Source organism: Triplophysa rosa, linkage group LG8, assembly GCF_024868665.1.
Source record: "Triplophysa rosa linkage group LG8, Trosa_1v2, whole genome shotgun sequence".
In the NCBI taxonomy this organism is placed as follows: Eukaryota; Metazoa; Chordata; class Actinopteri; order Cypriniformes; family Nemacheilidae; genus Triplophysa; species Triplophysa rosa.
In genome coordinates, this window is record NC_079897.1 from 217,354 (window position 1) to 237,792 (window position 20,439).

Genomic DNA, 20,439 nt, shown 5'->3' on the forward strand with positions numbered 1-20,439 from the left:
TGACATGGAATGAGGGTCTCCACTTTTAAGAATGGGAGCAACAACAGCTGATTTCCACATGCTAGGGAACATATTTTGAGAAATGGACAGATTGATTATTTTGGTAATGGGGCTTGTTACTTTTGTACTGAGCTCCTTGAGCATCACTGTATCCATATCAAAACTATCTTTACATCTAGATGGTCTGAGTGATTTAATGGTCTGTGATACCTCTGATTCTGTGATATTTATTAAACTGAAAATTGATTGACTTGTATCTATTGAAGGAGTGTATGTTTTCTCAGGTGTAAAAGAGCTTGCGATGTTAGCCACAAAATCAATGAAATAGTGATTGAATGCCTCTGCTACAACTGGAACATTGTTTGTTAGTTGTTCATTTATTTTAATTTCTAAAGTGTTTTGTTCTTTAGGGCAATCACCTGTCATATCCATGAACAAGTGTATTTTACAGTGTCTAAACAGGTGCAGTAATGATTTATTAAATATAAATTCAAACCAAAATAGGGGGATAAAAATACTATATGATTGAAAAAAATATTGTTCACTTCTATTTTACTGAACAAAAAGGGTAATCATGTTGAATTTGTGTTACACTTTGTTAATATTTTATGGCTGCATTACATTGACCAAAATTATAAACGAAACACTTTTGTTTTTGCCCCCATTTTTCATGAGCTGAACTCAAAGATCTAAGACTTTTTCTATGTACACAAAAGGCCTATTTCTCTCAAATATTGTTCACAAATCTGTCTAAATCTGTGTTAGTGACAGTGTTAATTTCGTTGACGAAAAGTATTCGTTAACGACATGTTTTCACCGACGAAAACGAGACGCTAACTAAATAAAAATGAATGCATGAGAACGAAAACTGTAATAAAAATATACTGACATTTTCGTCAACTAATAAAAACGAGACGAAAATATTCTTGTCCCACCTGGCGGACATCATCTCATATAAACGGTAGAGAGAAGTCTCTGGGAGAAGGGGAAGCACACACACACATACTGTATATACTGTATATATATATATATTTTGCAATGATAGAATGCTATTGTTATCTAGTCTAATTATCACTTTTATAAAAGGTAAAAATAAAAAGATTTTACGTGAGAAATAAATGTTAACTTTTCAATAATGTTTTTTAAACTGAAATGTGAGAACCTCGTTGAAGTATGCGGTGGACAAATGCGACCTCCTGAGGACGTACCCGAAATCCGGGTCAGGACGTGTCCGGGGAAAATGGCACAGGTAGGCTATGTATGGTCACCCTGTTCAACACAGAAGCATTTATACAAACTGTTCAAAAAATTCCGTAAAAAAACGGATAAAGAACTTGCAGAAAATTACCAGTACATTTTCCTTTATTTTACGGACATTTCCGTTGATGCTAAAATGTAATTTAATGCAGTGCAAAATGTAAAATACAGGTAAAACAACTGTAAAAAATGAACACGGAAAATTCCTCCATATTAATCCAGTATATTGTATTATTTTTACGGATTTTTTTAGAGTGAAAGAAAACGTGATGTGTTTGTGCATAAATCTTTGTTTATTTGCTCTGTATTTGTACAACATTTTATAACAGAAAGATTTCACTCTATGAACAGAAAAATATCCCTGAATAAGAGGGGTTTTACCAGCGGTCCCTTCACCTATAAACCAGCACCGATCCTTACAAGAACACAACACAGCCAAACCAAAAAAATTCATTTGATTTTCATATAAATCCCATCATTAACTAAACTTCTTTTTTTTAAATGACAGATGCAAGTAAACGAAACTTTACTTTATAACAATGTTATATTTCTGAACACAATTATATATACAATAAATTAATATTTCACCAAACATTTGCATAACCTCTTAGTGCATGGCTCAAGATTTCCTGAGAATAGTTGCAAAATATCAAATAAAATGAAATCAATGCAGCGTCACCTTATTACATCATACATTTCAGAAGCATTTAATATTCATGGTCAAGCTGTTTTTTTTTGTCATTTTTTATGAAATTAAGGATTTACAATCATAGTTTGCTTATGAACATAAAGAATATAAGAATATATTTCCAAACACAAAGATCCCGTATTAGTGCAAATAAACCACTTTGGGTCATTTCTCCTATGTTCAACAGTACAGTTACACACACCGCCGACTCCATTACCCAGAATGCATCCTGACATGAGCCCTTCAGCACACCACTTAAGCTGACTACACTTAAATCATTTTCATACATCATCTTATATCTTGAATATCTCAGATATGTGTATTTGCTCCATAAAGGCAAGATTTCTCTTTGTCTCACTCTGGTCACTGGAGGCCATTTCATTTAGACATTTTGTGTGCAAAACTTCGCAAAGAGAAAAGACTGCAGAAAAATCCCAGAAATCTTTGCGGTTCACTACAGCACCTGAGCGTTCAGAATAATGTGATGCGAGACAAACAGCAGATATAAACACAGCACTGATCAGAGATCAGACATCACACCACATCTACCTGAGGACGTTATTGGAAAAAAAAGGCAAAACTGATCCCAGACCAGACGGTGAACGTTTGTTTTACACCGGCGCTCGAGGAACTTCAAGAGAAAGAGATGCAGAATAACCGAAACGCCACAATAAATAACAAACCAACAAATAAATAAATACAGCTGTATACAAAAGAGTTCTCCGTCCGTCATATACTATAGAAAGGAAACATTTCTATTCTTCAAAGCTCTTTAACCCAAAGTAAAACAAACAAACATAAAAACTACAAGCGTTTTCCTTTAAGATTCAACAAAAGCCCTTTTAAACTGAGGCCTGGTCCAGTTTCAGAGAAAGAGACGTTTTAAAGGCTACATATATCTGAATAATGAAGACGTGTCATATTCATACAAATATAGTTCAAACTTGCCTCAGTATGTGGTCTAAGAGACAAAAACTCTTTTCTTTTGGAATGAGAGTAAATGTAAGAGAGCTCTTTCTTCTTCTTCACTGGATTCATAAATTCATCATCACACCATCCTTATTCAACCTGCTTTCTATGTCACCTTTGTTCAATCACTCTTTTAGGATTCATTTTTGCATAGCGTGAACAACAACCACATGCTTACAGATCTATACTCACACAAACTGAAGAAAACAGTTTCAGACCCTGTTTCACCCATCACCCACACACACACAGATCAGTGTTTTCACTCTCTCTCCACCTTGAAAACCTTCTCTTCCTCTTCTTCCTCTTCATCTTCCTCCCATGGTTTTCGTGTAACTGATGCATGCGGAGATGAGTCCCCCCCGCCTTTATTCATCATTTCACCACCCGTCGGCCGCCACAGCATCTCAGGGAGGGGCACCCCGGCCCCCAGCAGCTGCACCGGCACGCCGCGGCTTTCCTGGGCGTACAGGTGTCGGGCGGCCGCAAGCGCGCTCATGCTGTCGGGGTGAAGGCCGAACGGATCGGGGGTCGGCGAGGAGGCGGGGTCCGGGGGCCTGTTCCCGTGGCGCGGGCGACGGGTGCGCAGCTCCAGGCAGCTGTGGCCCTTTCTGTGACGCTGCAGATGGTCCTCGCGGGCGAAGGCCTTGTGGCACAGCGGGCACTCAAAAGGCCGATCGCCGCTGTGTAGCGACAGATGGTTCTTCAGGTCGTAGGAGTGCAGGAAGCGAGCGGGGCAGCTGGGGCAGGAGTACGGCCTCTCGCCCGTGTGTTTCCTCATGTGGATCTTCAGCTTGTCGTTCCTGAAGCGAACGAGAAACAGCAAAAAGAATTGACTTTAAATCACAATAGGCCACGTTCACAAAGTTCTGGGAAGTGATACTCGTGACATGTTATGCATGTTAAAGACACGTGTTTTTTTGTTAGGTTTGTAACAGTACATCACTTGTCATTACTTGAAAATTTCAAGGGCAAAATAAAACACAAAGTAACACATACCGTGTGAAACGGACACCGCAGGTCGGGCACTGAAAGGGTTTCTCTCCCGTGTGCGTTCTCATGTGACGTGGCAACTTTCCTGCTCCGTGGATGATCTTCTGACAGACGGGACACTGCTGCGGTGTCTGAGACTTCCTCTTCCTGCCCCCTCCCACTGTTACTCCGCCCCTTTCTCCCTCCCCGTGCGGTTGGTTGTTGTGGGGCGTGACCCGTCCTTTCAGGCCCGACTCGTCCTCGTCTGACGGGATGTCTTCGGGTCGGTAAGGAATCAGAGTGGACTCCTGCAGCCAGTGAGAACTTCCGTTTATCGGCATGCCCCGGTGCGTTGCTCCGTCTTGCCCGGCAGCAGCCGGCGGGTGTCCTTCTCGCCCCTGTGTGGGAAGCAGCCCATACTCGGGCGTTTCCTCGGACACGGGTGCCGTTTCGTGATGGGAATTGCGCCATGCAGGTCTCACGGGGGACGATGCTCTGACCACAGAGCATCTGTCCTGTTTGCGGCGGGACGGCAGCTGTTCTGCCTCCTCCACTGGGTCCGTCAGATCGTCACCCGACTCACCCAGGATGTCCCGGCAGGCATCTGCCACACACTGAATGCCCAGGAGCTGCGCCCCCTTCAAGACTTCTCGCATGCCCGAGCTGCGGATGGTCAGCGTGGCGGTGTAGGCGAACTCCAGCAGCGCAGCCAGTGCGTCGGGTGACACGCAGTCCAACTGGCACACGCTACAGTTGTCGCCCACCCCCTCACCTCCGTCCTCACCCTCCTCTGCCCCGAATAGACGGCGGAAGTACAGACTGACGCCGGCCATGACAGAGCGGTGCGTGGGGTGTCGTGTGCCACGTGAGGTCAGCGTGAGGTCGCAGAGCAGCCCCGACCGCCGCTGAGCGTTGAGTCGGGACAGGAGCTCATTGCTGTGCTCAGGGAAGGGAATCCCGATTAGACCGTCCTCTCCTGGAGACATCGCCACCTGCACACACGGAGGACACGTCATAAAAAAACTGTAGCGCCTAACTCAGTCCGGTCAACCACATCTCTCACAACATTCAAAAAACTACTTAAAACCCATCTCTTCTGTGAATACTTGACAGAAAAAAAACACTAACCCTCTCTCTTTCTCTCAACTGGTATTGTTCTAGCTTTTGTTGAAACTAGTAACTTAGTATCAGCACCTATTGTATTATTGCTCCTGAATGACATATCGCTTATTGCTCCCTGAACTCTCTGTAAGTCGCTTTGGATAAAAGCATCTGCTAAATGTAAATGTAAATGTAGAGCGAAGTTCATGTTGAATGAAATGCACTTAAACAGAGCGTCAAGCTTCAGAAAGCCCTGCAGCATTCAGACACAATGTCTGTTTCTCAATATGCCCAGGTACTGTTCCAAATCAAAGTTCACATCTAGCCAAGTACAGTTCAAATCCCCGGATGTGTTCTTGCTCCGCCCCTTTTATCAAGGTTGCATAGGGAGGTGACTTGTGCGGACTTGATACGGGCCATAACCCAGAATTCAGTCTAACCCATTCGTTCCGTAATGACTTCAAATCTGGTGTTGAATTATAAGGTTAGCCACTGTTTGAAAATGTCTTCAGACGACTTCGGAGGTGGGAGATCCCGGGTAGTCAGCGCTTATGTACCTGGCGAGGCCAGCCCTACCTCGGCAAGTGCTCCTGAAATATACTGCTGCCAGTAGCGTTGGCATTTTGAACCATTTTGATTGATTCTTTTACTTACTTCACTTTCCTTTTTTTCTGTGTATAATTTTTCCTCGTGACGTCCAACACTTTCCCACCGCGAGATATAGAGCTAGATAGAGAGAGAGCGATATAGAGAGCTAGATAGAGAGCGAGAGAGAGAGCGAGAGAGTAAGAGAGAGTGAGTGAGAGAGAGAGAGAGAGAGAGAGAGAGAGAGAGAGAGAGAGAGAGAGAGAGNGGGAGGGGGAGGGAGAGAGAGAGAGAGAGAGAGAGAGAGAGAGAGAGAGAGAGAGAGCGCTGTCAGGAGGAAACCTCATTGCTATGAGTCACTTTTTAAATCTGTTTTGTAAATATTTAAAGAGTTAATTTGCAAAAAACAGAAAAATCATGTTTTTTATGACGTTATAATGTTTTTATTGTGTTAGTTATAGCTATATCTTTTTTGTTATTATTAAACAAAACAACATAACTGGACTTTGATTGATATTACTTGGAATTCACAATAAAAAACACAATTTATATCTGTTTTTGCAAATGAACTTTTCACATGTTTCACAGTATTTAAAAGGGTTTGTGAGTAAACCTCATAACTTCAATGAATCATCTAACTGTCTGTAAAACCTCACACCTTCACTCCATCTATTGTGAATGAAGCATCACACACGTCTCTGCACGTTTATAATTCACATTATATTTATAATGCTAAAGTTTAATGTATTTGAGAAGTATAACAGTGTCCGTAGCCGGCATTCAAAAGTCAATAGTGTCTTAAATAGCCTGTGTGTCTCACTTCATCCTTTATAAAACACAGATATAATAACATTTATAAGCTGATGTGATGCACTTTCTGTCTCAGATGTAGCCATTTTAATAACAGACAAAATTCATCAAAGAATCCATTTGAGTTTGATTTTGTTAATATATATCAAATTAAATATATTAAAAAGAATATGATTTTGAGAGCACAGTGTTTCATTATTTAAACAATACAGTGTCTCTTCCGGTTCCTGGAAAGTGAAGGTTCTTGCCCGACATTGATGATATAACGCTCATGTTGAGTCCCTAAGATAAAATATCTCAAACACACTAAAGTATCTGAAGATTTCAACTTGAATCTGATGATTTCTGTCTTTTAAAGCTTCAAAAATGACCCTTGATAAAACAAGAGAATTGGTTAACAAAACACAAAGATTTAAATCCAAAAGGCCAGAACACACACACACGTTGAGTCATTTAGCAGACACTTTTATCCAAAGACATTTACAAATGATGCAAACAAAGAAGCAATTTGAGCAACAAAAATGAAACACTGCATAAGTGCTCTGAAGTTGGTCCCCACACACGCGCACACGCACACACACACACACACACGCAGACGCGCACACACACACAGGCTTGTTTTGTATCATTATGCGGACTTGTCATAGACTTCTATTGTTTTTAAACAGATCTAATGTCCTCTAACCCTCACACAAAACTTTCAGCATTTTTACATTTTCAAATAAACATCCTTGTGTTTGATTTATCATCTATTTCTCTGATGAACTAATGTTTTACTATCCTTTGGTCTCCACAATGAAGGCTGCGAGTGTACACACACACACACACACACACACACACACACACCTGAGCCCGGAACTTTCCACCAACAACCCAACGATCTCTTCACTTCCCTTAACAACCTGCGACTCTCTGCAGCCCATAATACTGCCCGCTGCCTAACAACACCTGCTAAACCTGATCCAAACACACACACGCGCGCACGAGGAAGAAGATTTCCCTGGAACAGGTGTGGCGTCTTAAGGCTTCTGGTAGCGTTTCACACGCGAGACAGAGCAGATTAGTCACTAACGAACTCAATTTCACGTCAAACACACACGCACACACATTTAAAGACAAGACAAAGACTTTCTCTCAAGAACAAACATTCACGAAGCGGATCACAGGTCTGACGTCGGTCTGGACACGTGTGTGTCGGTGGATCCGGTACGTACCGTTCTGCCCCTCATGGGTGCGGAGGGCAGCAGTCGTACAGACGTCTGTGTCATAGCATCCGTGTGTTTCTGACTTCTCTGTGACAGTTCAGGCTTCGACGTTCTCCTGTGGGGATCTCAACCTTTTCTTCCTGTCGTTCTTCTCTCTCGTCTGTCTTCCTGTCTTCTCATAAAGGTGTTTAACACCCCTCCCCCCTTCGCCCACACGCCCCTCGCTCCCAGCGCATCACCATCATCATCTCGTTTCGAAACGGTCGCAAGTTTCCGAAAAACAAAATCCCTCGGCCTGCGTTCGGATCGACAGCCGCAGCAAACAGGAAGAAGCGTCGCTCGTCTGATTCCGGCCCTGTCGTCTGTGCAGCGCGTTCACTGAATCACTATTTTCCATCAAATGAATCCATTTCAGGCATCAAGTCTCACTTTGAGATTTAAACTCGGTCGGAACCCTTACGCTTGCCGTCTGCATGTGCTCCACGAAATCAAAGGAATCCAACACACGCACACAGATCACACGCATCTATAAAATCACAAAAAAATCAAGATACATCGAATCTAAATCACTTAAGCATTCAAAACGGATTCTGTGAACCCTCCAGCAGATTCTCCATCCAAACTCTTCAGGGTTTCGTTTTTAACTGCTATGATTGTGTGAAACGTGAAGATGTTTAGAAAAGCAGCAGAGAAAAGATGAGGACAGAAACACAAAAGACAGCAGGTATGAAGTTGATCTTCTTATCACAGGAACTCAACACGTGAACACCTCCACATGTGTGCGGTAAACACGCTTTCACATCCATTTGAATGTTCTCTGAAGAATCACACACTTTATCTCTGTCGATGTTCCAACAATCCCAGCCATCCTCATCTGAATCTATTCACATCTATAAATCGGATTCGGTGTTAAGAAAGGCTCAGCATGATTCAACATGTCAAATACTCAACATTTCATTCTGGAGACAAGTCAGCTGAAGAGGGATGTAGAAACATCTATACCGTGCTATATCACACACACACAATACAGTGTCATGAACCTCAAACATCACTTTCGTGTGGATTACTACGGTTAAAAGAGGACGCCGCATATGGAAACATCTTTAACAAAGGTGTCTAGAAAACACATTTCTACTGAAAGTGGTATTGAACGTCACAGATCGTATCTACATGTTGTTTTTCATATAAAGTTATTACAGAGAGACGTCTGCTATTGTAATGAGGAAACATCGCACGAGAAGCCAGAAACTATCCAATACTTAGAAAGAGAGCGGACACATTTAAAAGGGTCAAATCTGTTGATGTGAGAGCATCTGACAAACACATCACAAGTTTCCTCACACAGCGGCTAATATAAACACATGTTTAAAAACATAAATGTGTGCTTAAAAATATAAATACGTTAAAAAATATCTAAACCCGTGTTAAAAAAAATATATATATATATAAACGTGTGTTAAAAAAAACATGATTAAAACATAAATATAAACACGTGTTTAAAAACATAAAAGTGTGTTTAAAAACATAAATGTGTGCTTAAAAACATCAACATAAATGTGTGCTTAAAAATATAAACACGTTAAAAATATATATATAAACGTGTGTTTAAAAAATATATATATATAAACGTGTTTAAAAAACATAAATGTGTGCTCAACAATATAAATATAAACACGTTAAAAAATATATAAACCCGTGTTAAAAAAATATATATATATATAAACGTGTGTTTAAAAACATGATTAAAACATAAATATAAACACGTGTTTAAAAACATAAATGTGTGTTTAAAAACATAAATGTGTGCTTAAAAACATCAACATAAATGTGTGTTTAAAAATATAAATATAAACACGTTAAAAAATATATATAAACGTGTGTTTAGAAACATGATTAAAACATAAATATAAACACGTGTTTAAAAAAACATAAATATAAACGTTTATGCTTAAATACATAAACGTGTGTTTAAAAACAAACATTTCTTTGAAAACAAAATGAAACATGCTTAAGAATATGAATATAAACATGTGTTTCGGCATGTATAACAAAGGTTTTTTTTAGTAGAGCTGCTTTGTTTCTGTGATGAAGATCCTGAGATTGATGTTGAGTTCTCATGTGCGACTGATACAACCATTAATAAAATAAAAATATTATTGAGCATATTTAGTTTTTTATATTCGTCTATAAAACTAACTTTAGTTCTTTAGACTAAAAATGTTTTAAAGATCATGAGAAAGAAAAAATTCAGTCAAGTCTGTCCTAACTGCTGCTACAGTTTTTCATATGAAGCCAAACAACATTCTGTCTAACACATTCTGCCAAATATCTGCATTTCTGCCCAAATCACTTTTGACATGACTGACAATAATTGACCAAAACATAGGAAATCAGCAGTGAACCAGGTTTTCAAGAAAACACAAACATCTACAGTCATTACAATCCTCACACGTCAGTTTAATGACAAACTACAGACAGTAAAGATCTCTGAAGCTTCTCCATATTTAACGGATTAAAATCCAGCCACAAGTGTATTTTTATTTGAAGAGTCACCAGAAAACTAAACGCTGAGCACAGGGATGTCAGGACTCATTAGATTTGAGTTTGAGACTGAACGGACTTGAAATCATCGAGATGTTCTTGACTCTCTTTCTGTCTGTGTCACAGCGGATTCTCACAACCCACTGCTGCTATGAAAACTCAACTGCTGTTCTTCCCCTCTCACAATACGGCAATATTACACACACACATTTCTGTCCCGTGTGTGTTTGTGTGAGAGCGTTTTCCATCAGAACACGCACACATGACATCAGCAGATAATGCACAACTGAAGGGGAAAATCTGATATTAAAGCAGGAACATACACACCCGAATACACACACTTAAATTATCTGAAAAATGAACTTAAACCTAAAAGTTTTTTAACAATTACATGGCACAGTAAATAAATGACTTCTAGTAAAGCTTTATGAATCAACAACAGTTAAACCACACACAATAACACAAACCTCAACTGTGTGTATTGTGTGTCTAAGAACATTTGCGTGACCCACAAAAAAACTGTGGAACACACAAGGCTTTTGGTTCACATAATGACATGAAAATGGAGATAATTCTGTACATAAATATACATATTTTCTTTGCGTTAAGGTCTTTGCACATACAGTCAGAAATGTTCGTATGCATTTTTTCGTATTGGACGCTGGTTTGTACGGTGTCTCTGAATTGTCAAAACGCCTCTCAAAATGCTTACTACGGATGCGAAAAACGCAGAAAATCGAACCCAGTCCGAATCTTTTTATGACGGATGAAAATATCGGAGGTAAATGTGATCGACACAGTGTGAGGTTGTATTTATTTTTTGACGTGCAGAAATTTTGGACGCAAATTTCGGACTCGATGGCATTTATTCTTGGTAGAAATTATTTAATGATATAATGATAGACACTGTTAAGGGACTCGTATATTGTGTGCATATATAAACATAACACACAAGTCTGGAATTGATAGCTGCGGAAAAAATTAAGGGACCATTCCAAACGTTCATTTAATTTGAACAAAATCAAACCTCAGGACTGACAAAAAAAGTCCTCAAACAGCAATGTGAAAGACATAAAAATACAGGTTATCACATAAAAAACATTTCTGAACTTTTCCTAAATAAATTTTCTTTGCAGTATATAAGGTCTGAAAAAATAAAAAGCATCTTTTCTGTTATTTTCACCTGTTTCTCCGTGCAAATAGAAACAATATTTTGATTTGAAATTTGGGAGAAATATTGTATATATCAAAAGTTATTTATATCACGATTATTATCATTAAAGGTATATTGTGACACCTATAATATGTTCATATTTGTATGCATTTACCTTTATTTTTGTGTGCTTCACATTTGTGTAAGCGTGTTGTGTTGTGTTGTGTTGTGTTGTGTTGTGTTGTGTTGTGTTGTGTTGTGTTGTGTTGTGTTGTGATGATCTGGGTTCTTTCAAGCGATGAAATGCGTTTGAAACTTTATCCGGTGTGTTTGTGTTTTTGATGAAGAACTCAAACTGCAGCAAACAAACTCTATAAAAACCCCAAAGAGGAATGAATCTGAGGTCTGAGATTTAAGGAGAACTCCCACAAACTAAAAAAAGAAGACAGGTGTCTTTGATCCGTCTAAATACAGACGAGTTCTTCGAAAACACAAGAAAGTCTGTGAATGTGTGTGTCGCTCCAGAGACACTGAGGGGAAACAACAGGAAGATCATATCTAACAACTCACATTAAACTGAGCATGAAATCAGGGTTACGGATTGAGTGACGAGGGGGTGTGATGTGTCATACAGGCCAAACCAGAGGAAGAGACGCGTCGAGAATAAAAGACAGAGAGAGAGAGAGAGAGAGAGAGAGAGAGAGAGAGAGAGAGAGAGAGAGCGGAGAGAAGAGGAGAGAAGAGAGAGAGAGGAGGAGAGAGAGAGAGAGAAGAGAGGAAGGAGAGAGGTGAGAGGGAGAGAGGGGAAGTGGAGAGGAGGAGAGAGAGACAGGGAGAGAGTGAGAGAGAGGAGAGAGAGAGAGAGAGTAGAGAGAGAGAGAGAGTGAGGGGAGAGGGAGGAGCGAGAGACACGGAGAGGAGGCAGAGAGAGTGAGTGTGAGGGAGAGGGGGAAGGGAGAGGGAGAGGAGAAGACGAGAGGAGAGAGAGAGAGAGAGGGAGAGAGGTGAGGACGAGAGAGAGAGAGAGAGTGGAGGGGCGAGAGAGAGGGAGAGGGGAGAGGCCGAGAGGAGATGAGCGAGAGAGAGAGAGGGAGAGAAGAGAGAGAGAGAGGGAGAGGGAGAGGGACGAGAGAGGAGACAGAGAGATGATGGACGGAGGAGGAGGGAGAGAGAGAGAGAGTGAGAGTGAGAGGAGATGAAGACGAGGAGAACAGAGAGAGGAGAGAGGAGACGAGTATGAAGAGAGAGAGACAGTAGAGTTCGAGACAGAGAAGAGACGCGAGAGAGGGGGAGGAGAGGGAGAGAGAGACAGAGAGGGGAGAGAGCGGTAGAGAGATGATGGGAGTAGGCGATGGGGGGTGTACGAGATCATGAATTCGGTGCGGTGAGAGTGGAGAGAGATACCGGCAGGAAGTGTTTGTTGTTGTGTGTGTGTGTGTGGTGTGCGCGTGTGTGTGCATGTGTGTGCTGTGTGGTGTGAGCTGTTGTGGTGCTGTGTTAGGGAGAGGGGGTGTAAAACAGAAGCAGAAATGGGGTGAGAGTGGGAGAAAGATAACGGCACAGGAAGTGTTTGTGTGTACGTGTGTGTGTGTGTGCGTGTGTGTGCGCGTGTGTGTGCATGTGTGTGCATGTGTGTGTGCATGTGTGTGTGCATGTGTGTGTGCGCGTGTGTGTGCATGTGTGTGCATGTGTGTGTGCATGTGTGTGTGCATGTGTGTGTGCATGTGTGTGTGCATGTGTGTGCATGTGTGTGTGCGTGTCTAATCAGCAGAATAATACGTATAACCTCTAGAAGTTTGTACATACAGAGTAAACACAACATCTGCTCACTCAACACACACACATTCATAGAGTTTCTTCAGACTTCTTGGAAGTACATGTTTTAAATCATTTAATTTCTGAATGTCATTTATTTGTTAGGGTTAACAGCATCTCTCCTGTTGAACAAGGACAACCAGTCAACAGTTTAAAGTCACTTTCTTCTGCAGGTATTAAGGTGTATACTTAAATGTGTGAAATAACAGCTAAAGAATAAACATGGACAAAAATATAACTGTGGCAATATATTAATGTCATTTTATTACAAAACTAAACATTTACTTCATAAAAATGTTTTTGAATCGGATGTCAGTCTGAACAGACATTCATTTATTATTAATTCCCCAAGATATATTTCTACATTCTAAAATATGGAATAACATATCATTAAAGAAATGAGTAAGTGACCTTAAACTTTTGAACGGCAGTGTTTTCAGATGTTTTGTTTCTGATGAAATATTTGTATGTTTTAGTCATTATTGACTGTGGCATTAGGTCAAACATACTGTAGAAAAACAGAAGCCGTCTTTAAACGGACATTTTACAGTGTAAAAGGGTCGATGTCTGTAAATGTCATGAGATGTGTGGAGAAGTGAAATGATGTAAATATGATGTTTCCTTGAAGCCTGTGTCTTCTGATGGGTTTCTAAGAGAACAGAGAGATGTTCTTCTGAGTGCTCCGAGCGTGTGTGTGTTTCTCAAAATACAGCCTGGAAAATCTTTACCGAGGACGTCCTGAACGTCACTGCAAACATTCATCACACATCACGCTTCAGCTCTTCTCAACCCTTCTCTGGTTTCTTAATAACAAATCAGGCCTATAAAAAATAAGTCTATTGATTTAATTTGGGCACACATGACACGTGTTTACCTTCTCTTACGTGATTGCATCTGTGCACTTTAAAACACAGAACAACATCAAATAATGGAGATAATGTTGTCTTGATTCTAAAACATGAAGCTCGTGTTTATCAAACTGTAAACGTGTGAAAAGAGAATCACATACTCACAATTAAACTAGCGGTATTGTTTAGCGTGTTGACAAAATGTTACATGCTCTCCTGTTTGTAAGTGGCTTTGGATAAAAGCGTCTGCCAAATGAATACATGTCAATGTAATTCATCATTCATCGAACTCTTTCATTCTTATACAGTATGTGTGTTTATGTAAATACACCGTCTGCATGTGTCTTTCATACTGTACACAGGGTTTGTGTTTTATCAGTTGTGTGTTTCTCATGACTGCTGTGTGACTGAAGAATCAACACATGCCAAAAGGTTTTGTTCACTCAAATAAATGTGTGTGACATGGTTGACACAATCATGAGAATGAATCAGACCATTGACTGTATGTGTGTGTGTGTGTTGTATTCGTGTCTGGTCAGCAGTTTCATGTCGACCATCAAGTTTCTGTATGGGAAGTCAGAGGAGGCGTGTGATGTTGTGTATTTCACTCCAGTAAAGAGCATCTCACTGTTGATTCATGCATATGTGTGTGAGAGAGAGAGAGATGATGTTGCAAAACCAACTGATCCTCATCTATTTCCGGTTTCTCCTTCCTCTCTCTCTCTCTGTGATAAAAAGCTTTGTTCAAATTACATTACTTAAATATATATTTGTAACTTTGAATAAATACTTCTCTCTCTCTTTCTCTCTTCCCCCTTTTCTCTGTTGGTGTAACCCCCACACCTGTCTCTGCTCTTGTGACTTCATGAAAGTGAAAATCGTAACTGTGATATGGGGAAATTCTGACATGGGTCCACATGCATTTACAGGAACAGTGTGTGTGTGCGTGTGTGTGTGTGTGTGTGTGTGGGTGTGTGTTTCATCTGAGGGTCTTTTTGAGGAAGAGGGAAATCCATACACAAGCACTCACAGTTCTGTCATAAGACCAAACCTCACACACACACGGGCAGATCAAAGAAAGTGTCTTACCTCCAGTCCATAAACATACAGTTGGCCACTTCTCACGTCTGTGTCTCTCCGTCAGTCCTGAAGGTGAAAACAGAGAGAAATGTCTGAAAAGTGTTTGATAGTGACACATGATTTTCTCGTCAATCATCAGATTCATCAGCATCATGTCGAGACAGACGCCTGTCTGTGTGTCTCTCGTTGAGACTGAAATATGAAACAGAGATGTGACATAAAAACACTGAATCTCACATAAACACGCATGGCGGCGTGTTTTTACCGGGAAGACTGCACACGCCATAATCACCAATATCTACTAACGTGAGAAACAAACGCTGCTTTCATTCACAGTCCAGTGATCTTAAAACACGCATGCATGATGTGTGACGCTTCAGAATGTAAAGGTCAAATAAATATTCTGAATACACACCTTTCAATGACCCATTAAACTACACATTTGCTCTTCACCCACAAGGGTACGTCCCCCTGGACATCAAAACTTCTGAGATTATCTACACACCCACATCATGTGGATCCCCCGCTTTCTCAAACCCTCCCAGGACCGTTTTCATCTACAAACTGAACACTTTTTATGCGTTTTGGCTGTTCTTTCACACGACAACGGCGTTTTGGGGGACTGAAAATGCAAAGTTTTGAACAGGTTTTGAAAGTTTTGAAAACTGGTCTCAAACTGCAATTTTTTGAAAACGACAGCGTTTTGTTTCCGTGTAAACTCTGAAGGCGGCGTTTTGCAAAAACGATGATGTAATACGCACGCGTATACACAAACTATAAACACACATACATGCAGACTGCGTTCCAAATGGGATATATCGCCCACCGAAGGGCACTTCGGAGAGAAAACAATCATGGCCGCCATATTGAAGTGTTCCAAACGAAGTGCCCATAACTGGCCCTTTGGAATGAAGGATTTCGAAGGGTACAACTGATGGACACTTCGTGCCCCCATGATTCATTGCGCAGATTTTTGCATGGCGACGATGATGCAGAAGGGCTCTTCAAGAAACAAGCTGTTTTGTCCCCTACACCCTTCAACCCTTTGAAGCTCCCACTCCGGGGGGTAAACCCTTTGAAGGGCTTAGGGCACAGGGATGAGCCCTTCGAAATGGAACGCAGGGAAAGTGTTTTAAAAGTGCTTTTAGCTTAAAACAGGGTATGCGTATGTGCGCAGGCGTAGTGTTTGTTTACAGCGCAACATCGCCATCCACTGGCCTGGCATACAGAATACAGCGTTTTTATTCGTTTTCCGATCCGTGTAAACGCACATCATTTTGATAACGCTGTCGTGTGTAAGTGAAACTTTTCAAAAACGCAAAGGAAAAACGTTTCCGTTTTTTATCATGTAAACTTAAACACTCTTAAACAACAAATTCCACAAAGCATTAGACAAGATTATCAATGCAAAGCATTATTAAAGATTCTATTATAGATGCTTTTCACAAATTTGCGCTGTTACAAATAGTACAGATGGTGGAAAAAAACTAAAAATATAAAATATATTAGTTCAGAAGATGTATTTACAGTCCTGTTTAGTAAGTGTGTGGTGTATCATATTTTTTCTTATTACACGGCTGGTTGGAATGCTTGAATCTGATTGGCCAGTCGTGACATTTGCAGGTTCGTTATTCCCAGATAACGACCGCTCAAAACTAATAACACACGTTTTTTTATTTTACAAATTAAATATAAATATGTCTTTAAATAACATATATGTCATTATATTTACAAATGATTAAACCAAATAACAACCTGCTGCCTGTACATTATCCTTACATAATATATGGATAGTTGATGAATAAATCGGACATGTGTCCTATGGTGTGACAGCAAAATTTAGAAAACAACCGTTAATATTACATTGTTTTATATTATTATTATTTATATTTATCATTTAAAATCGAGAAAAAGGAGAAATGTATCATAATTATTATATTTCTCAATTTTTGCCCATAGGACAAATTTGCATATTAGTCTATCAACTACCCATGTATACAATCTTTAAATTAGAATTGTAATCTAACATCATCCAATTTGAACTATTTCAAGAAATTTTTAAAAAGTCATATCATTCAAAGACTCAGATATCAAATTAAACCAGAAACGTCATTCCAGCTTACATGGAAAAGGACAAAAAAAAGAGGAACTGATATTAAAAACAAAAATATATAACATACATATAAATGCAATAATACCATAAAAGATATATCAAATGTATATACATTAGTGTTACTAACTAAGAAAAAATGAAGAAGGGTCTAAAAGATTGTATTCAGGCCATTTGAATATTATAATGATATTAACAAATAATGAAACTCTAAACTTAACGTCAGCAGTGTTTCACTGAGCAAATCAAATGAACTCAAACTCAAGTGTAGAAACTCAACCGGGAGGTCCGGTTCTCCTTCAAAACAGTCACATGTACACACTATAACTGAGCTGGGAGATTAAACAGAGGGGGGAAATGTGGTTGTAAATAAAATGATCATACATTGACTTCTTAAATATCAACAGGTTTGTATGATTGTATGAGGGTCAGATGTCTCTCTCTCTGTGTGTGTGCGTGTTAAGGGTAAACCCTACATTGTGTGCACAAATGTCCAGTAATAGCCTACCAGTAATTTCTTATCTTGTGGAGAAATGTCCAATCCATTTACGGACATCAATTTATAAGCCCGGCTAAATGATGCTGCAAGTTTTCTGTGAGGGTTTGGATAAGGAAAATAATATACAGTTTGTCGAGTATAAAAGTCATTACGTTAATGAAAATCATAAACACGAAAACACAACATGTGCGTGTGTGCTTTAATTAAATAAACTCATTATCAGTTACATATGTTAATACTGTATATTCATCGATTCTTCTGAATGACGTTCAGTCCAGAGGAAGAGCGTCATGGACGCCGACTAAATAACTGGAGTAATGAAGTTTCTATGACGACGGTCGTGAGGGGGGGGCACAGTTACAGCAGGTGAGAGTTTAATGAAACTATAAGACTGTTTCTTTACGTAAACTATAACGCGTTAGCCGCTCGAGGAAAGTGTCTTAAAGCGCTTCAGAGTTTAACGGGTTATTTTACGTTCGTGACGTTCAGCGGATCCGGATCGACGGGTTCATCCGGTCCATCCACACGAGACTGTGAGAAATCCGCCTCACAACTGCAGCTAAACACGAAAAAAACAAACCTATTATCAGAACCGAACTCGCACCTGAGCTCAGATCAGTATCTCTCTCGCGGGTTTTGGGTGTCACGCGCTATTTATATCGTTGCCTCACCTGTGAGACGCGCGCAGGTAAAACCCCCAGGACGGCGAAATAAACACTGAACAAATGAAGTAAAACGACAGATAATCGTTAAGAGAACGACAGAGTTTGACAGTAACTGGAGGAAATTATCTTAGACACGTCACACGGGAGTTACCGAGTGCCCATGACGTATTAGTCCTCTCGTGACCCCGGTCGGGGGGATGTGGATCAATAAAGCAAATGAAGATCAAATATGGAAAGAAAGACACTTAAACTACAATTAATGAAGAGCTGTATATCATAGGTCATACGTTTTAAACGTACGGAGCAAAGGAGCTTTACCTGAGCCGGTGTCACCTGAGTTTCCCCGCCGCGTAGTGTCCCACCTGACCGCCGGCTCTTCTTCTACTTCCTGAAAGTGACGCGCGTCGACCTCGCGCGCACCGCACCGGCTCCGCGGTTTGGTCTCCGGTAGCGCCTGATCTTCGTCCGGTGTCGGTGTGTGCTGTCAGTGGTTCGATCCGCTCTTGGGCCGGTTCTGACCCGCTCCTGACGAACTCCTGCCGCTCCTCCTTAAACCCGCAACCAGGAAGCGCTTGTCCTACTTCCAGTGGCCGCGGGTGATTGGCTCTGTGGGCGGCGGAGGGCGCAGGGGTGGGGGGATGGGGGGTCGGACGCGGCGCGATAGGGCGGAACGGGCGTCGGTCGCCGCGCGGCGGCAGGTGTGTGTGTTGATCCGGGTGGGCATGACCGGACCGCTGCTGGTCATTCACACGTCACTCGAGTCAGACATATTTAACGCGTCTCTTCCTTTTTCACGCGTTTCCACTTCTGCTTCTGAAAATGACTCAAGTGACAAACTCTGAATTTGCATGTCAAATTCTGTCAGCGGAGGAGAGAGCGAGAGATCTGATCTGAGATCAGTCCTGTCACTCAGTGTCTCTATGAAGTGGCGCTGACTGACTGTCGCAGATTTCATATTCATGTTAAAAGTGTTTGTGCCTGTTTACCTGCCACTTTACACGCACGCACGCACGCACGCACGCACAATGTCTCCACTGTGGCATGTACGCAAATAAGTGATCAAACATACAAATGATAGTTTTTGCGCTCAAATTTTTCTGAATACAGATTTAAGTAGGCTAATATTTAATATAAAAAGGCTAAATACATGATGTTTTACACATTTTAAAGGGACAGTCCACCTCAATATTTTGAGAAATGTCTCCGTGGTTTTGTGATAATGGAAGTAAATGGAGTTCAGTGTTGTTTGATTATCAACATTCCTCAAAATATCTTCTTTTCTGTTCTAAAGAAGAAATAAAGTCATATGACATAACATGAGGGGGGTCGAGTGAAGGATGAAAGAATTCTCATTTTTAACAAGATCTTAATTTTAAATATATATTTGTCATTGTTTGTCACAGCACTGATATTAGCAGCGGGACTACATTCATTAAACAACATAAACGAACGCAAAAGTTAAATGTCCGACATAACTGAACAATAAACACTAACAGGTCTTCGCCTTTGCTCACAAATGCATCATTTACTTTAACAGTTGAATCCTATGCAAAGCATGCTGGGAACAAAAAATAATCAACATGAAGTTTCAGTTAATTCACAACATAACTGAGTAAACAAATTATACATATGTAATTGAACTTAACACAAATTGTTACGTTGTTTAGAAATTGTGTTAGAAATTGACAAGGTAAATATATTTTTTGCGCACACAATGACACTTTATGACATAACTGCACACAACACACAAATGAAGAAAAGAAAAAAGTCAGAAAACAGATCACGACAGCAGAGGTGAGACTAAAGAAATACAGCAGTGTGTGTGTGTGTGTGGGGGGGTGTCAGGATGAGGTTAGTGTTGAACACACACACACACATACGCACACACAGAGTATTTTCGCTGACTTCCTGTTTGAAGTGGTTTAGCAAGTTAAGGCGGGGGGGGGGTACTCTATACATACTGTACTGTATACACATACATACGTACATACAGTACATATACAGCATCCATATTCAGAACACACGTCAGGTTTGTGTTATATCTCCCAGAACACACACACACGCTTCAATGTGACTATGTAACTTTTTTCTTTACTTTAAATGCTATAAATTCTCACAATATTTTAAATGGTTTGTTTATATAT

General features: G+C 40.4%; 1 protein-coding gene across 2 annotated transcripts; it reads right to left on the reverse strand.

Moving 5' to 3' along the window:
- Positions 1–1,360: 1,360 nt before the first annotated feature.
- Positions 1,361–19,106, reverse strand: zbtb7b (zinc finger and BTB domain containing 7B). 2 transcript variants are annotated; one of them, XM_057340652.1, is made up of 4 exons: positions 18,614–19,106; positions 15,031–15,087; positions 3,911–4,875; positions 1,363–3,714 (listed from the first exon to the last, which is right to left on the reverse strand). In XM_057340652.1, the coding sequence occupies exons 3-4, from the start codon at positions 4,867–4,869 to the stop codon at positions 3,174–3,176; spliced, it is 1,500 nt and encodes a 499-aa protein (XP_057196635.1). In that variant the 5' UTR covers positions 4,870–4,875; positions 15,031–15,087; positions 18,614–19,106; the 3' UTR covers positions 1,363–3,173. The 2 variants fall into 2 exon arrangements, with proteins under 2 accessions (XP_057196633.1, XP_057196635.1); XM_057340650.1 differs by lacking the exons at positions 15,031–15,087; positions 18,614–19,106 and adding an exon at positions 7,594–8,583 and having other exon boundaries at positions 1,361–3,714.
- Positions 19,107–20,439: the final 1,333 nt, after the last annotated feature.

Excerpts from the sequence above, each read along its gene's own strand:
- zbtb7b (XM_057340650.1), bottom strand. The coding sequence starts at position 7,647 with ATGACACAGACGTCTGTACGACTGCTGCCCTCCGCACCCATGAGGGGC. Across the intron at positions 4,876-7,593 it reads CACCCATGAGGGGCAGAACG|GTGGCGATGTCTCCAGGAGA; the intron begins GTACGTACCGGA and ends CCGTGTGTGCAG. Across the intron at positions 3,715-3,910 it reads TGCGGTGTCCGTTTCACACG|GAACGACAAGCTGAAGATCC; the intron begins GTATGTGTTACT and ends CGTTCGCTTCAG.